The following is a 17,841-nucleotide window of genomic DNA, read 5'->3' on the forward strand; positions in this document are numbered from 1 at the left end:
CCCCTGAAACTAAGGGACAATTTAGCGTGGCCAATCAACCTAACCCTCCAAACCTTTGGACTGAGAGAGGAAACTGGAGCCCCCAGAGGAAACTAATACAGACACGGGGAAAATGTGCAAGCTCCACACAGGCAGTTACCCAAGGCCGGAATTGAACCCGGGTCCCTGGAGCTGTGAAGCAGCAGTGCTAACCACTGTGCCGCCCATACCGGTAGAGAAAAAATTTGGACGGAAACCAGTGGAATGTGGCAATTCTGCGCATGGGCAATGGTCAACAGTGCTTCATGAGCAGCACTCAGAACCCAGATAGCTGCATGTGGCCCCCTGTCTGCAGGTTGCCCACCATTGCCTTAAACCTAATCTACCTATGTTGTTCTCAATTCAGAAATAACAACCCACATATGATTATAGCAATCTTTAAATTATTCTTTAAGTTTGGAGTTCTGGGTGAGGTAGGAACACTTTGTTCCCCTGATTTACACATTAAACCAGTTCTCATTCGACAAACACATATATCGTACCCTCTTTCAGTATGTGAGGTAATAGTGGATGCGTTAGTGATTATTTATCAAAACTCGTTGCATTCTGGGGTAGTGCCGGTTGATTGGAAAACGGCTAATGTTACGCCGCTGTTTAAAAAAGGAAGGAGACAAAAGGCGGGTAACTATAGGCCGGTCAGCTTAACGTCTGTAGTAGGGAAAATGCTGGAATCCATTATTAAAGAGGAGATAGCAGGGCATCTGGATAGAAATAGTTCGATCAATCAGACGCAGCATGGATTCATGAGGGGAAAGTCGTGCTTGACGAACATGTTGGATTTTTATGAAGATGTGACTAGGGCGGTTGATGGAGGAGAACTGGTGGATGCGGTGTTTTTGGATTTCCATAAGGCGTTTGATAAGGTGCCCCATAATAGGCTGCTGAAGAAGATTAGGGCACACGGAGTTGGGGGTAGTGTGTTAAAGTGGATTGGGGACTGGCTATCCGACAGGAAGCAAAGAGTCGGAATAAATGGGTGTTTTTCCGGTTGGAGGAAGGTAACTAGTGGCGTGCCACAGGGATCGGTACTCGGGCCGCAACTATTTACCATTTATATAGATGATCTGGAGGAGGGGACGGAGTGTAGGGTAACGAAGTTTGCAGACGACACAAAGATAAGTGGAAAAGTGAATCGTGTGGAGGACGGAGAAGATCTGCAGAGAGATTTGGACAGGCTGAGTGAGTGGGCGAGGATATGGCAAATGGAGTATAACGTTGATAAATGCGAGGTTATACACTTTGGAGGAAATAATAACAAATGGGATTACTATCTCAATGGAAACAAATTAAAACATGCTACCGTGCAAAGGGACCTGGGGGTCCTTGTGCATGAGACGCAAAAGCCCAGTCTGCAGGTACAACAGGTGATCAAGAAGGCAAATGGGATGTTGGCCTATATCGCGAGGGGGATAGAATATAAAAGCAGGGATGTCTTGATGCACCTGTACAGGGCATTGGTGAGGCCGCAGCTGGAATACTGTGTGCAGTATTGGTCCCCTTATATGAGGAAGGATATATTGGCATTGGAGGGAGTGCAGAGAAGGTTCACCAGGTTGATACCGGAGATGAGGGGTTTGGATTATGAGGAGAGGCTGAGGAGATTGGGTTTGTACTCGTTGGAGTTTAGAAGGATGAGGGGGGATCTTATGGAGACTTATAAGATAATGCGGGGGCTGGATAGGGTGGAGGCGGAGAGATTCTTTCCACTTAGTAAGGAAGTTAAAACTAGAGGACACAGCCTCAAAATAAAGGGGGGTCGGTTTAAGACAGAGTTGAGGAGGAACTTCTTCTCCCAGAGGGTGGTGAATCTCTGGAATTCTCTGCCCACTTAGGTGGTGGAGGCTACCTCGCTGAATATGTTTAAAGCGCGGATGGATGGATTCCTGAGCGGTAAGGGAATTAAGGGTTATGGGGATCAGCCGGGTAAGTGGTACTGATCCACGTCAGATCAGCCATGATCTTATTGAATGGCGGGGCAGGCTCGAGGAGCTAGATGGCCTACTCCTGCTCCTATTTCTTATGTTCTTATGTGATCATACACTGTTAACAAAATGAATTTAAAACGTATATGAGCATAATTAAAATTAAAAAGACCTGGAGTCTGGTAAAAATTTGTTTTTTTTTCCTTTTGTGACGCTTCCCTGACATTTTCCTATAAAATCAGCATCATGTAAATGGAAAATACTTTCCTTTGAATTTATAAATGACATCTTTAAATGTTTTTATTTCAGAGATCAGGCGGTCTTCTGAAGAAGTCATGGGTAGCTGTTGTAGCTGTCCAGAAAAAGATACTGTCCCAGATGACCATCAAGCAAAATTTAAGGTAACATGTTTAAGCTTATTGTGCATTACGACTGCATGTCTCTCTTTCCCTCGTAAACTCCATAGACACTGGTGGGACCAGAAGATTGCGCAATTAAGCCACCTCTACCCCGCGGGGGGGGGGCGAAATCCCTGCCGTCCATGTATCTCTCCACAGATGCTGCCTAATCTCTTGAGTTTCTTTTCCAGTATTTTCTGTTTTTATGTCAGATTTTCGGCACCTGCAGTGAATACTACTTTTTCATCCATGTTTTACCAGGTTCCCTTCCTCCTCCCTCAAATCAAATTTGGGTGGCACAGTGGTTAGCACTGCTGCCTCATAATGCCAGAGACCCGGGTTCAATTCTGGCTTTGGGTTACTGCCTGTGTGGAGTTTGCACATTCTCCCCGTGTCTGCGTGTGTTTCCTCCGGGTGCTCTGGTTTCCTCCCACACTCCAAAGATGTGCAGGTTAGGTGAATTGGCCATGCTAAATTGCCCCTTAATGTCAGGAGGGTTAAGGGGACAGGGCCTGGGAGGGATTGTGGCCGGTGCAGACTCAAATGGGCTGAATGGCCTCCTTCTGCACTGTAGGGATTCTATTAAACTCTCATCGAATAAGTCTCATTCTTTCCTAGCTCCTCTAAACTGGTCAAGTCCCTACTTACGTCAGTTCTTCCTTCTACAGCATTCCGTATTTTAAGTTTGGAGTTGCATGTGACCTAATCAATATTTTCTGATTTACCATATGTCCCGTTCCTCAAACCTGACGGTGCTCTGCACTGTTTTTTCAACTTCGATTCCTTTCCTCCTTGAGAAACCATGTATTGGTTTGCATGCCTCAGTATCAGTTCACTCCCTGGCTCCATTCTTAATCTCATTTACTATTTAAAATCTGCTTGGTCTCAGTCATGGAAATTTATTTTTAGCATTTTCTTCATGGTAAACATGACTTGTATGATCAAAACCACTGCAGCAGGAAACTCCTTTCAAAGGCTGCAGAAAAAAGACTTAAAAGAAGAAACAAAATTGGAGACTTCAGTATTAGTTATAGAAAGTAATGGGCTAAAGTGAGTCTGATAATTGGGGAGAATAGAAGATGCTCTGTGGAAACAATGTGGTGTAGTAATGTAATAAAATATTTCAGTGGGTGAGATTTCCATGCCCTCCTCGCCCCCGGGATCTTCTGGTCCCGCCAAAGGCTACCCCTCTCGACGGTTCCCTGGCAGAAGGACGAGCAAACTACTGTAAAACACCGTAAATATGGGCGGGACTGGAAGATCCCACCAGCAGCCAATGGCGAGGCGCTGCCAGGAAATGTGCCACGGGGAAAATATTGAAATGAAATAACCAGGAATGAACCTTTTTGAAAGTATCAGAAACCATGAATCTACAATAACAACACTGATTAGCAGAGATTTATACACAATCAGCGTCAGAACAACTACATAGTGGCAGAGTGAAATAGATTTAGAGTAAAATTTGAACAAGTCACTGCTGACCAGGGATTCGCCCACTGAACCCCAAGACAGCAACTCGCTTATAATGACGATTCCTAGCATGTTTGAGGGCCTTGCTTTGCACAGTGTTTTATGTTTGGTGAGATTGTTCCAAAAAACTCCGTCCTGCAGCTGTGGGATGATGGTTGGTTAATCAGATATTTTAAAACTTTGTTGTATAAATTGCGTACTCAGCATACCACATATAATAATTTTTGATCCATCTGATAACTACCTAGTGTAAGGTTTTCTGGGGACACGGAATTGGGATAGTGGTGAATACAGAGGAAATGTTGAATGAGGAGACTGGGATGGGGTTGATATGAAAGGGATGAGGATGGTATAGGAAGGCATTTAAAGAAATACTGTGGGATTCAAGATACAGCAAATGCGTTTTTGAAAGTTGCGATTTTTAAGTGAAACGACTTTATGGATCATGGGTTCCCATAGGAATCAATATTAAATCCTGAATTAAGTACCTTTGAACATTTCTTGCCCGGAAAAACCAGTGTGCGGGTTGAAATACTGTGCTATGCATGAATAGTGCTGTGCATTCCTAGCTGGAATTACAAAAATAACAGGCCTTAAAGGATAAAAAAAACATTGAAACAAAATGGCGTTAAGCAGGGTGACTTAAAGCGAGGACTCACTGTATTAATTTTACTGCAAAGGTTTTGCAGGTCTCCGAGTTTAACGAATAATTATGATTTGATGTGCTGTTAAACACAAGCTGTAATATTAAATCATTGCAAAGAATTTTATGTTTAAATTAGATTTTCCATCATTCTTCCAAACTAGAATATACAGTCTTAGTCTATACAGTCTTTTCTCATAGAACAGTACTTTTATCCAAGGAACCACTCTGGTGAACCTTTGCTAAAATCTCTCTAGGGCAAGCATATCCTCCTCTAGTTAAGGAGACCAAAACTATACATACTATTCCAGGTGTGGCCTCACCAATGCCCTGTATAATTTTCGTAAGATTTATTTACTTCAATACTCCAATCTCTTTGTAACAGAACCGAACATACAATTTGCATTCCTAATTGCTTGCTGTACCTGCATGTCAATTTTCTGTAATTTTGTGTGCAAGATTCCTCTGACTGCAATCATTACCCAGTCTCTGTCAATTCAAAAAAATTATTTCCATAATTTTTTTATAGAACAAAGTGGATAACTCTTGCACATCATATTTCATCTACCCAATCACTCACCTGTCCATATCCTTCTGCAGCCTCTTTGCGTTCACTGCTGACTTTCCAATCTAACTTGGTAATGTCAACAAATTTGGATACGCTGCACATGGCACTCACTCCTAATCATTAATGGACATTGTAAATAGCTGAGGCCCGAGTGCTGATCCTTGCAAGTGCCCTGCTGATTACAGCATGCCAAGCACAATTTATTTGTCTATCTTTTACACTTTAGCTACAATCTGGGTATATCTAGGATTCTAAACTTCACCAGTATTTTGCAGGCTTCTATGATAAACAAGATCGCTGCTTTTAACAATGTGGCATTGTCCAAGGTGTTAGAAATCCAGAAACCACACCATATGCATTTTTGACCTAAGACAGCTATTTCTCCATTAGTGGAGTATTAGATTGCCCAAATTCATACATTTAATTCCATAGAAATGAGATTGACACTGCTATCTGTGTTCGAACATTTTTTGGTAGAAGTATTACCCAGTTCGTAGAACACTAAGGTTTAAAGGTGCACCTTTTCCACCCCCCCCAGGTGATTAATGTGGATGATGATGGTAATGAGCTGGGGTCTGGTATAATGGAACTTACAGACACAGAATTGATTTTACACACACGGAAGAGAGATCTTGTGAAATGGCCCTACCTCTGTCTGCGCCGATACGGTTATGATTCTAATCTCTTCTCTTTTGAAAGTGGCCGCAGATGCCAAACTGGGCAAGGTATGTTTGTCATTTATTTATCTGGTTTAGAAGAATACCGTCACCTCTTGCATTTGTGTTCAAATCAATACTTTGAGAGATTGCCTTGTTTTGAATTCAGTTGAATTTTATGGAACTGTTCCATATATGTATAGTAATTTGGGAGAGTATTATTAATTTATAAATAACATTTAACTACAGTTTACTACTTAACCATGCCATCTTATGCTTATTATGGTTTTTTTTCTCATTAGATTTAATTTCCGTTGCTGGTGTTTTCTATGCTGTATTGAATGTTTTGGGGCATTTTCTAATGTTAAGGATCTAATGTAAAAATGCAAGTAGTTGTTTTGATTTTCATAAGTTATTTACTGACCACCTTAATTCATTCATTATTCTAAAGTTCCCCATTTCAGCATCTAACTGAGGGTCTATAGCATTGAATATTCTTTGTGTGAGGAGTTTATGGATATCAATCCTGAATGTACATTTTATCAGGCTGGACCTTGTATCTCATGAGAAATAAGAGTAGGATAGGCCATCCTACCTCTCGAGCCTGCTCCATCATTCAGTAAGATGGCTGATCTTAGATCTCAGCTGTATTTTCCATCCCTTATGAAATGCCTTATAAAAATCCAAATATGCTATATCTACTGATTTTCCCTTCATCTACCCTGCTAATTACATCCTCAAAAAACAAACAAATCTGTCAAACGCTATTTTCCTTTCTTAAAACCATGTTGACCCTGCCTAATCATATCATATCCTCATCTTTCTTTTGCAATTTCAAGTAATATTCTAAATTTTCCTTTTCCATTTTCTTGACTACGTCTGTAAGATGACCTTCTCAATTGTCTCTTTGAGACTGAGGTATTTCTCCATTATTTTCTCGTAACTCATACCTTTGAGATTAGGGGGCATCCTCAGGCTGTGCTCTGTACTGCCTCCAGCACATGAATGTCATTTTAGTCTTGGCAACCAAGGATGGAAGCAGCAATATCCACAGTGCAAAGTTTGTTTGCGACTTTCTCTGACTTGTATTCTACTTTTCAACCGTCTGTTTTTTTGATTGTTGCTCTGTGTTAGCTGGACATGTTGAGTGAAGAGTCTTAAGACTGCTAGGTCTTGCACTCCTTCATTCTTAACAAATTCAGAACCATTCATTAAGCAGATGTATCACAAATGTTTTCTTTCCATGTGCAGTACTTTAGACTTGTCTGCATAAAATTTAATCTACTACTGCTCTGCCTACTTTCATTTTATGAACACACGAATTAGGGGTAGGCGTTGGCCCCTTGAGCCTGCTCTGCCATCAATAAGATTATGGCTGATTCGATTGTAACCTCAATTCCACATTCCTGTCAATCCCCAATAATCTTCACCCCCTTGCTTATCAAGAATCTATCTACCTCTGCCTTAAAAGTATTCAAAAACTCTATGTTTCCGCTGGTTTTTGAGGAAAAGAGTTCCAAAGACTCGTAACCCTCCAAGAAAGAGAAATCTCCTCATCTTTGCGTTAAATGGGTGGCCCCTTATTTTTAAACAGTGACCCCCTAGTTCTAGATTCTCCCATTTTTCATTTGGTATCATCTGCAATTTGACAACATTGCACTGTATTTCTTTATCCAAGTCATTTATGTTGATTAGAAACAACAGCAGTCCCAACACCAATAGAACAATTTCTCTTTTCTCATCAAAATTTCCCTCCATTCCTGGAGGTGTTGATTCCTTGCTGATTATAAATTTCAATGGATTTTACAGCCTTTCACTCAAGTGGCCTTTATTGATGTGTGAGCTTTGACAGTGAGAGTCAGCAGGCTATTCAACCATATAGGGCACCGCAGTAGAGCTCCCTGTTTCAGTAGCTGTGTGATTCACACTTATGGCTCACGCTTGATTAACAACCATTTAGTTCGGGTAGTGGAAATTAAGCAATGCCCATGGATCAATAAACCAAAAAGGAATCAATGCCTTCAGGAGATGAATGGAATTTACTTTTAAATGAGAGCATTCAATGTAGCACAGAAAGGAGCAAAAATGAATATTTGCTGCACAGACAAGATACCCAAGGAGTTTTCTTGGTCTTAGAAGAGCTCTACAGTCCAAGATCTTGTCCTACAACTGCATTTTCATTAAGGACCGTTGAATAACAATCAAAAGCTGGCACTCTTGTTTTTCATCTCTCCCTATACCCATTCTTCCAAAAAATGAGTAGTTAAGGTCAATTTCAGTCCCCTATTGCAATAAATGAACTGAGCATTGGCTAAGGAACTTCCTGATCCGATCTCACTCCATTTTACCAACCGTCATTGCACTTGAGAAACAATTTGTTCTGTCACCACCTTAAGACATTTTAGTGCGAGCACTTTTTTGTAATTAACATTCCAAGCAGAAATTCCAAATAATTTCATGGGAGTCAAAATGTACCTTGTCTTTATATTTAATTTTCCTGAGTGTGGGATAACACCGAGGTGCCACACCCATCATCATTCTTAGTCTGTGTCCCAATCCAAGAATTAAACATATAACCTGAAATAACACTCCAATGCAGTGGTGAGGGACTCCTGGTGATGATGCTGTCCTTCAGATGACATATTAAACTTTCGATCCCGTCTGCATATTTGGTAGTACAGGAGGTAATTAAATATCCTGTGACCCCATTCGGAGAGGAGGAAAGCGTTCTTCCAGTTCCCCAGCCAACATTCTGCCCTAAATCAGTACCGTCAAAATCAAGTTCACCTATCAGTAATTTTACTGTTTGTGGGATCTTGCTGTTTTCAAAAAGCCACAGTAATGAATAAACTCTGTACTTCACAACATTTCATTACTTATAAACCAAGTTTGAAACAATTCAGCGACATGAGACTATTTAATTATCCACTTGGAAATGCGTTACACTATCATTTGTTTTCCATTCAATATCAAACAAGGATTAAATGTCTTGCGTGAATTCAAATGCTCATTGGCGTTTTGTGGCATCAATTTATCAGAATTGATTCAGTTTTGGTATTTGGAAAGTAAATAATTTCTAACATTGAGTACTTAAATTAACAAGAATGTTGACTCTGACTTAATGCTTACAATGGAAGAATAAATCAAAAAGCTGGGAATGGTGGACATCACTGGGTATCTGTCTATACTTGTAGTGGTAAGTGAAGCTCCCTCTGCTGTTCGTTACAAAGAGGCACAATACTGGAGAGACAGCTGGCATTGGTGCCTGCATTTACTGTATGTAATCACTTCGGGGGCCAGCCAGTTGTGTGTCTGTTTAAACGGCATTGCCTTCCCTGGCCCACGCCCCCACGCTGTTACAGTATCATGCAATTAGCATTTCTTTCTCCTTTTATTCTGACAGATTTATCAAATATATATTGCCTCTTATGACCCTTTTATGTAATTTGTGTTCATTGTTAAAAACATCAATGAAAAATCTGCACATTGTTCCCCACAATGGTTTATCATTAATCCAGTAGATAGCCGAGCCATGTGGACCACAAAGACTTAATTCCTGGTCTGTGTGCTGTGTTATTGGATCCTCAGCTGGGGTGGTTGTAGATAGCTATAACTTGCCATGGTGACTCTGGGACAGGGGTGGGTCTGTTCCTGATTGCTATCCAGTGATGTCTTCTGGTAGTGCATCTGTTTGGGAGTTGGGGGAAGATTATACCCAGCTATAACGCTCCAAAGAGTGAATATCCTGCTGGCACTTAATGGCCAGTCTCAGGTGAATAACAGCTAGTGGGGGGAGAGTCAGCAATGCCCTTGGCATCGATACTCTGGCATGCATTCAAAGCCCTCAGGAGAAAGGGGAGGGAAGAAGTTTGTAAATCATTAAACCTTGATTTCACCATTTTAACATTGACATCAACACCTCGAGTTCAAAATTCCCATCCTTGTTTTCAAATCCTCCCATGACATTGACTTAACGCAGTAATTTACCCCAACCCCAGGCTTTTGGTTGAGTGACCTAATATCTCCATATGTAACTTGGCATACTTGTTTTATAATGCTTCTGTGAAACTTGGAAGGTTTTATTATGTTAAAGGTGCCAAATAAATATGTTGCTATTATTTTTATTCAACATGTAAAATGTGTCAATGAATAAAATATATAACATTGTACATATTAATTCAATTTGTCATAGATGTTTCAAAATCTTTTACATTGGCTTCATATTAGATCATTAATGTTCTTTAGGAATCTTTGCTTTCAAATGTGCACGAGCAGAAGAGATTTTCAACTTGCTGCAGGATATAATGCAATCGAACAGTATCAGTGTAGTGGAAGAGCCAGTTGTCGAAAGAACCGAACAGCAAAATGAATTAGATATTCCGAGAACTCCGCGGACACCTACCAGTGAGTATTATCTGTGTTTTGTTCAGAAATATTCCTTGAAAGCCAACAGCTTCACCTTGAAGGCCAAGTGGCTAAAGGATGCCCCTGCTGTGAATTTGGTCTCAGTGTCATTCTGAACTATGAGGTTCTATAAGACCATTTAGGAACAGGATTAGGCCACTCGGCCCATCGAGTCTGCTCCGCCATTCAATTGTGGCTGATATTTTTCTCATCCCCATTCTTCCTCTAACCCCTGATCTCCTTATTAATCAGGAACCTATCTAGCTCTGTCTTAAAGACACTCAATGACCTGGCCTCCCCATCCTTCTGCGGCAAAGAGTTCCACAGATTCACCACTCTGGCTGAAGAAATTCCTCCTCATCTCTGTTTTAAAGGATCATCCCTTTAGCCTGAAGTTGTGCCCTCTGGTTCTAGTTTTTCCTACTAGTGGAAACATCCTCTCCATGTCCACTCTATCCAGGCCTCACGGTATCCTGTAAGTTTCAATAAGATCCCCCCTCATCCTTCTAAACTCCAACGAATACAGACCCAAAGTCCTCAACCGTTCCTCATACGGCAAGCTCTCTTTTTTGTTCCAACCTCCCAACTGGGTGCAGTGTTCAATTGACAAAACATAGATTACTAATCAGCAAACCATGAAGGAATAAGCCCTCTGAAAAGTCTGTGTCAATTTGAACTACTAAATTTTAATTATACATTGGTGAGAATATGAGTTCTTTGAGCAAGTAATCAGTAGGGCGATAATGGAGAACCAGTAGATGTGTATTTGGATTTCCAAAGGGCTTTCGATAAGGTGCCACATAGAAGATTACTACATTGGGGGTAACACATTATCGTGGCAATTCTTTTTTCACTGATGGAAAAAGATATTTTAATATCAATCAGGATATACTACCACATGGTATCCAAAATAAAATGACCGCTAAACAGAAATTGTTTGCTTTTTGCAGCTTTCTAAAATCAACATACTTAGTAATTTTGATTCTCAGACACAGCATTTGCCATTGTTTTTTTTAATTAGCTGTTGAGAATCGGGATTCAAATGCAAATATTTGTTGTAACCAGACTTTACCAGTCAGATTTCTGTTACAGTGGCAGTGAGTTTCCACAAGCGTTTCCCAATTATCTGCTCTAATTTCAATGAAGCAACCCTGGAAAAGTATTATTTTTCCATTTTTATAGGATTTCCATGGCTCTTCAGCTGAAGTTACAGAGGAAGTTTTGTTGTGGCAGAGAGCATTTAAATATAGAAGTTCCACAGATCATGACTGTTCCCGGGTTCACTTGAAACTGTAATTTCAAGCCTGTAAAAAAAAATGTAATTGGGCTGGGTTTACAAATTCTGTTTGTCTTTTCTTTCAGCTCCAGGTTTTGTGCAACCAAGTTTACCAAATGGATATCCTCGGTATCCATCATTTGGAGATGGCTCCTCTCATCCTTCAACACGACATCCATCTGTAGGTAGTGCACGTCTGCCCTCCGTGGATGAAGAGTCAACACACCCTCTGATAGTTTCAGAGGAACAAGTAAGAACTTTGTGACATTTTACCCCTGAACAATTATGTGGTTAAATTGCAAAAAAAAGGTTGTTATTTTTGGTGCAAAGGAATTCTTTTTTTTTCACAGCATTACTGCACGTGCAAAACCAACATTGGCTTGATCCAAAATGAAAGCACAACATTGCTAGAGATCTGAAATAAAGTACTGGAAAAACTCAGCAGGTCTGGCAGCATCTGTGGGGAGAGAGAGAGTTAATATCACTCCTTTGAGATTGCAGAAATCAGTGATACAGGAGTATTATCACTGTTTGGTGATTGGTTTTACTCTTTTGAAAATGGTGTAGCAAAAGGGAAGATCAGGGATTGGTTAGAGGCTGGAGGAAATTAAATTACAAAGGGATCAGGCGTGTGGACTGAGCAGAGGTTTTCTGCTAAGCGGTCACCCAGTCTCTGTTTGGTCCCCCTAATATAGAGGAGACTGGAGTTTTTGGGGCCTTGGGGAGTGATTGAGGTAGAGCAGCAGATGTTTACCTCTGGCAATTAAATGGGATGGGGGGGTGATGGGTTGGGAGTGATAGGAGAGTGGATCAGGGTGTCATGGAGGGAAGATGTGTTTGGTGAGGGAATCTTGCTGGAGTTGGCAGAAATGACGAAAGATAATCCCTTGATTGCATAGGCTGGTGGTGTGGCAACTTCTGGGAGGAGTGGGAAGAGGTGAGAGCAGAAGTGCAGGAAATAGATCAAACGCGTTTGAGGACCATGTCAACCACAATGGTGGGGAGGCGGGGTGGTACGGTTGAGGAAAAAGGAACTTGCGTTGAAAGCGCCATTGTGGAAGCTAGCGTCATCAGAACAGATGCAATGGAGATGGAGAATCTGGGAGAATGGAATGGAGTCCTTACAGTGTAAGAGGTGGTGTTGTTGAGGTAGCTGTGGGAGTCGGTCAGCTTGTAATGAATAATAGTAGACAGTCTTTCCCCAGAAATAGTCGCAAGAGTCAAGGAAGGGAAGAAAAGTGTCCGAGATGGACCACATGACAATGAGAGAAGGCTGGAAATTGATCCATTTTTCCAGTTCCAGACAAGAGCAAGAAGCGAGACAGAATGTGTCCATCAATGTACTGGAAAAAGAATTGTGGAAGGCAGCCTGAGTAGGACTGGAACAAGGAATGTTTCACATACCCCACAAAAAGACAGACATAACTTGGGCTCATGCGGGTACCCATAGCCACATCTTTTAGAGGAATTAATTGTTCAATGAGAGAAAAATTCAGCCACGTGAAGGAGCATTGTGGTGGGTGGGTACTATTCGGGACTCCAAGATTTTCCAGCATTTTGTTTTTATTGGTTTTATCTAACAGTGTTGAAGAGATAAAGTCAGATGTTAAAGATTCATTGAATCATAGATCCCTACAGTTCAGAAGGAGGTCATTTAGCCCAACCAATCTGCACTGACTCTCCGACAGAGCATCCTAATGTAGCAAGCTCCTGAAAATAGATATGCTCTTGTACTCTGCTGAGAAAATATAGACCTAGATTTTGCTGTCAGCGGTTAAGCAAAAGTACTCACCAGTGACCTTGTAGAAAGCAACCCATCTTTATGGCAAGGATTTCCCCTTTCCTGAAATCTGTCTGAATTTGACGCCAAGTTGTTTGTTTCTCGAGAGCAAAATAAATGATTAGGACAATATGTGGGACTAACATAGAAGCTGATATATCATGAAGAAACCTTTATTTTAAAAATGTGACTTTTTTCATCAAAATGCAATAAATACAAAGCAGTGAGGCTGTTCAACAGTAATTATCAGCTTAGTACATGGTTAGTAATCCAGTCACTTCTCGCTTGTCAAGGGACTAAATTTCAAAGAGCAAAAGTTTCTGCAGGTCAGTGATTTCTACTTGATTGTAGTCTAGGTCTTCAACAGCAGACCCTGTGGGAAGTGTAAAATCAATGACAGAAACATCTGCATTTCTGCGTTCACCTGCAGACTTCAGAAATAGCTGTCAGTTTTCAGAGTTGTAAGAATGGTGAACACTTAGTTTCACTGTCATTATTGCAAAATCGACACCATATTTGAAAAACCATGACTCGCGAATTTGAAGATATTATTGCTCCACTGCTGATGTGGTTTTTTTCTATACACTCTTAGATGGTTCTTTAAGCAATGATGTCTTTATGTTTCATCCATCCACAGGTCCACACGTATGTCAATACCTCTGGTGTACATGAAGAACTGAAAAGCAGATCCACTGTGCCACCACCATTGGAACTCCGACCTTTAAATGGTGATGTCAACAGAGAACTAGGAGATCATTGCTGTTCAGTCGAAGAGAGAAACCCCCAAGTTGTTTTTGAACCCGAAGGGGTTAAGTTTGTTCTGGGACCAACTCCTGTGCAAATGCAGCTAATGGAAAAGGAGAGACAAGAAGCCCTGGGAAGTGAGCAGACAAGTGCTGGTAGTGGCACTAATTGTACTGATTGGGACACTGGTTACGACAGTGATGAGCGCAAAGAAGCACCCTCCACTAACAAACTGGTGTATGAAAATCTTAATGGTCTGTCAATCCCCAATGCCTCAGGAGGCAGGCGGAGTAGACTAGCATCAAATAACAGTACAGATGCTCAGAATATCAACAATTCTGCTCAGAGGAGGACTGCACTCTTGAATTATGAAAACTTGCCTTCTTTGCCTCCAGTGTGGGAAGTACGCAAACTAAGCAGAGATGAAGAAGATAGTTTGGGACCAAAGACGCCTTCTCAGAATGGTTATCACACTAATCTTGATCAAATGCACAACTATGTCAACACAGAGAATGTAACTGTTCAGCCTAACGTCCACAAGGTTGATTTTTTACGACAACTGGATTGTTCCCCAAGTGTTTTTAATTTTGATATAAGACGACCGAGTCTTGAACATAGGCAGCTGAACTACATCCAAGTTGACTTGGAAGGTGGTAGTGATTCAGACAACCCACAGACTCCAAAAACACCCACTACTCCACTTCCACAGACTCCAACCAGGCGAACAGAATTATATGCTATGATAGACATAGAAAAGACTGCTGCTATGTCCAACTTACAGAAAGCACTGCCGAGAGATGATGGAACAGCAAGAAAAACAAGACATAATAGTACTGACCTGCCGATGTGAGCCTAGGAAGCACTATTTTGTTCAGTTGCACCTTTGTTAAATAGACAGGGACTGAGTTCTCTCTTCTAAAATCTAACATGTTAAAGACTGAATTAAGGAAAAGTTATAGGAATATTGTATTTTGAGCCTTACATGCTATGCCAGTTTAAAGGGAATTCATGTAGAGCAGGAACTCCATAAGAGCACCCTTTTTCACTTTATCATTCTGCAGTTTAAACTTAGGTTTCAGAACATGGTCACTTTGACAGTGTTAATTCCATTTAACTGAAATGGAATTAAATGCTGCTTCCCAAAACATTGACATTGATGCAGTTATCCAAGTCTACTTTTACGCTGGCTTCTCCAGCAATTCTTACAGAATTTTTATGGTATGTGTATTCTTTGCAGGCAAATTACATACCTAACAAAATTTAATTTCTGTAGTTCTGCTGTGATTGGTGTGCGTGCGTGTTTTTCATTAGACTTAACTGATGCTGGTATACAGCTTGTATTTGTACTGAGATATTGCTAAACAAAATCCAAGTATAAATGTGCATTAATCACTTTCACCAGGCAATCGTGTAACATTACCGAGGATATAATGCAGCACGTCCCTTAATTTCAAAGGAATTTGTTGGCGAATGTTAAAAAACATCATGTTTGTGCCTTACAGTCTTTATGTTCAAAATACTTTGCTGTCAATGTTGTTCCTTTTGCTTGGAATAATTCACTTCTTCTACCAGTTACATCCAGGTCTAATTTGTTGAATGGAATCACATTCTGAAAACAAAATTGCAGTTTTCTCTAGCTGTAACTTTTGACACGATTAGCAACTGGTCATATTCAACCTTCAGTCAGTAAGACAGTGCCATTTAATAATTGTAAAGAAAAGACACTACAGTTATCAATTCCTAGACTATAAAATACACTAAAAGATGAAACTTGCATCTAATATTTCTTGACTATTTTTATATTGTACAATACTGTAAAAAAATTTCTAACATGTTATAAAGTGATAGTCTCTCTTCCTTCATAAATATAGTTATTGTATAAAGGTAGTAAAATAGATCTAAAATTATTTTTTACATAGGACACAAAAAATAGTACAAGCTCCAAAGTGGCGCACATCCTTGCTTAATTTTGTTGTAAAAATTTTTATATATATTTTACCCCTTTTGATGTTTTGAGTTGCAAACATTCCATGTTTTTCTTGCATTGCTCTGTCATAACCGAGTATAGGATATCCTCCAAGCAAACATTAGTTAGACGTTGCCATGTTTTATTGTTTGCATTTCAGGTACTGACGTTTGCCAAAATTGCTGGTTTTAAGGAACGCCCATATGTTTTGTGCCTGAGGTTGTCAAGTGCCAATATAATAATACTTTTTTTTGTAGCATGAGAATGATGATTTTACAAACATTTACAATTGCTACGGTTACCAGGTTTACAAGAGTCCTAGTTTTTGAAGTAAAACCAAATTTTTTAAACAAATCATTGTTTATGTATTTGGCAGCTGCCCAGAGATTCGGCGTTTAACAGCTCTTGAAGTTCACTGTGGAATAAGCTGCTTCACGAGAAGTGAGCAATGTACTTAGCAGTGTATGATTAATAAACTTTTTTCGCTGAATAACAACAATCTCTGGCAACATTGTTAGCATTCATTTCTAAAAGGGGATGCTTGTGCTCAAAAAGTGGTGGGTGGCGACACGGCAGAGCCTGATGCCAGCTGGAGGGCGAGCACGACTGAGTAATGTGAGAAAAATAAATAAATAAGCCCACACCTCATGCCAGGGGTAGAGACAGAAACTGCTGGATATGCTCAGCAGCTCTGGCAGCATCTGCACAAAGAGGGGGAACAGCCTTAACCTCCCGAGATAGCACAGTGGTTAGCACTGCTGCCTCACAGCGCCCAGGGTCCCAGGTTCAATTCCTGGCATGGGTTACTGTCTGTGTGGAGTCTGCACGTTCTCCCTGTGTCTGCGTGGATTTACTCTGTGCTCCGGTTTCGCCCCACAGTCCAAAATACATGCTGGTTAGGTGCATTGGCTGCGCTACATTCTCCCTTGGTGTACCCGAACAGACGCCGGAGTGTGGCGACTGGGGGATTTTCACAGTAACTTCATTGCAGTATTAATGTAAGCCTATTTGTGACACCAATAAACTTTTTAGTGGCTGTCAAGTCTGCTGTGTATCCCCAGCATCTTTCTATTTTTATTTGATTTCCAACAATACTTTTCACTGTATACCAATGCATGCGACAATAAATCAAGATGTGGAGATGCCGGCATTGGACTGGGATAAACACAGTCAGAAGTCTCACAACACCAGGTTAAAGTCCAACAGGTTTATTTGGTAGCACGAGCTTTCAGAGTCTCGCTCCATCAGGTGAGTGAGGAGTTGTGTCCACAAACAGGGCATGTACAGACACGATCTTGTAAATTGAGTTTGTGTCTGTATATGCCCTGTTTGTGAACACAACTCCTCACTCACCTGATGAAGGAGCAAGACTCCGAAAGCTTGTGCTGCCCAATAAACCTGTTGGACTTTAACATGGTGTTGTGAGACTTCTTGCAATAAATCGAAGCACACAATCCGCAGTATTTTGCTTTTGCCCTCAGCCAGGGAGTTATATGGATCCATTCGTTCAGCGCACAATTAAAACAATCTTGTCTCTAGGTGGAGTCTGTCCCAACCGACTCCCAGCCGGGCACTCTAGAGGTGGGGCTTTCATCCGGGTACACTGGGAGGGGGCGGGGCTTCCACCCAGGCGCTCTGGAGACGGAGTTTCCATCCGGGCCCCACACCTCAGGAAGGACATACTGGCACTGGAACGGGTCCAGTGGAGATTCACACGGATGATCCCAGGAATGGTAGGCCTGACATACGATGAACGTCTGAGGATCGTGGGATTATATTCATTGGAGTTTAGGAGGTTGAGGGGAGATCTGATAGAAACTTACAAGATAATGAACGGCTTAGATAGGATGGACGTAGGGAAGTTGTTTCCATTAACAGGGGAGACTAGGACGCGGGGGCACAGCCTTAGAATAAAAGGGAGTCACTTTAGAACAGAGATGAGGAGAAATTTCTTCAGCCAGAGAGTGGTGGGTCT

At 41.1% G+C, this 17,841-nt stretch overlaps 1 protein-coding gene across 4 annotated transcripts in view; it reads left to right on the top strand.

Moving 5' to 3' along the window:
• frs2a (fibroblast growth factor receptor substrate 2a) overlaps window positions 1-16,359 on the top strand; it is a 77,689-nt gene extending 61,330 nt beyond the window's left edge. For all 4 annotated transcript variants that reach the window (XM_078219755.1, XM_078219756.1, XM_078219757.1 and 1 more), the window contains 5 exons: window positions 2,271-2,362; window positions 5,579-5,765; window positions 9,942-10,100; window positions 11,463-11,626; window positions 13,794-16,359. In XM_078219755.1, coding sequence (XP_078075881.1) covers window positions 2,297-2,362; window positions 5,579-5,765; window positions 9,942-10,100; window positions 11,463-11,626; window positions 13,794-14,750 — 1,533 coding nt within the window. In that variant the 5' untranslated portion in view covers window positions 2,271-2,296 and the 3' untranslated portion in view covers window positions 14,751-16,359. The remainder of the gene's footprint in view (window positions 1-2,270; window positions 2,363-5,578; window positions 5,766-9,941; window positions 10,101-11,462; window positions 11,627-13,793) is intronic.
• The last annotated feature ends 1,482 nt before the right edge of the window (window positions 16,360-17,841 follow it).

The sequence above is a fragment of the Mustelus asterias genome, chromosome 9, assembly GCF_964213995.1.
Source record: "Mustelus asterias chromosome 9, sMusAst1.hap1.1, whole genome shotgun sequence".
NCBI lineage: Eukaryota > Metazoa > Chordata > Chondrichthyes > Carcharhiniformes > Triakidae > Mustelus > Mustelus asterias.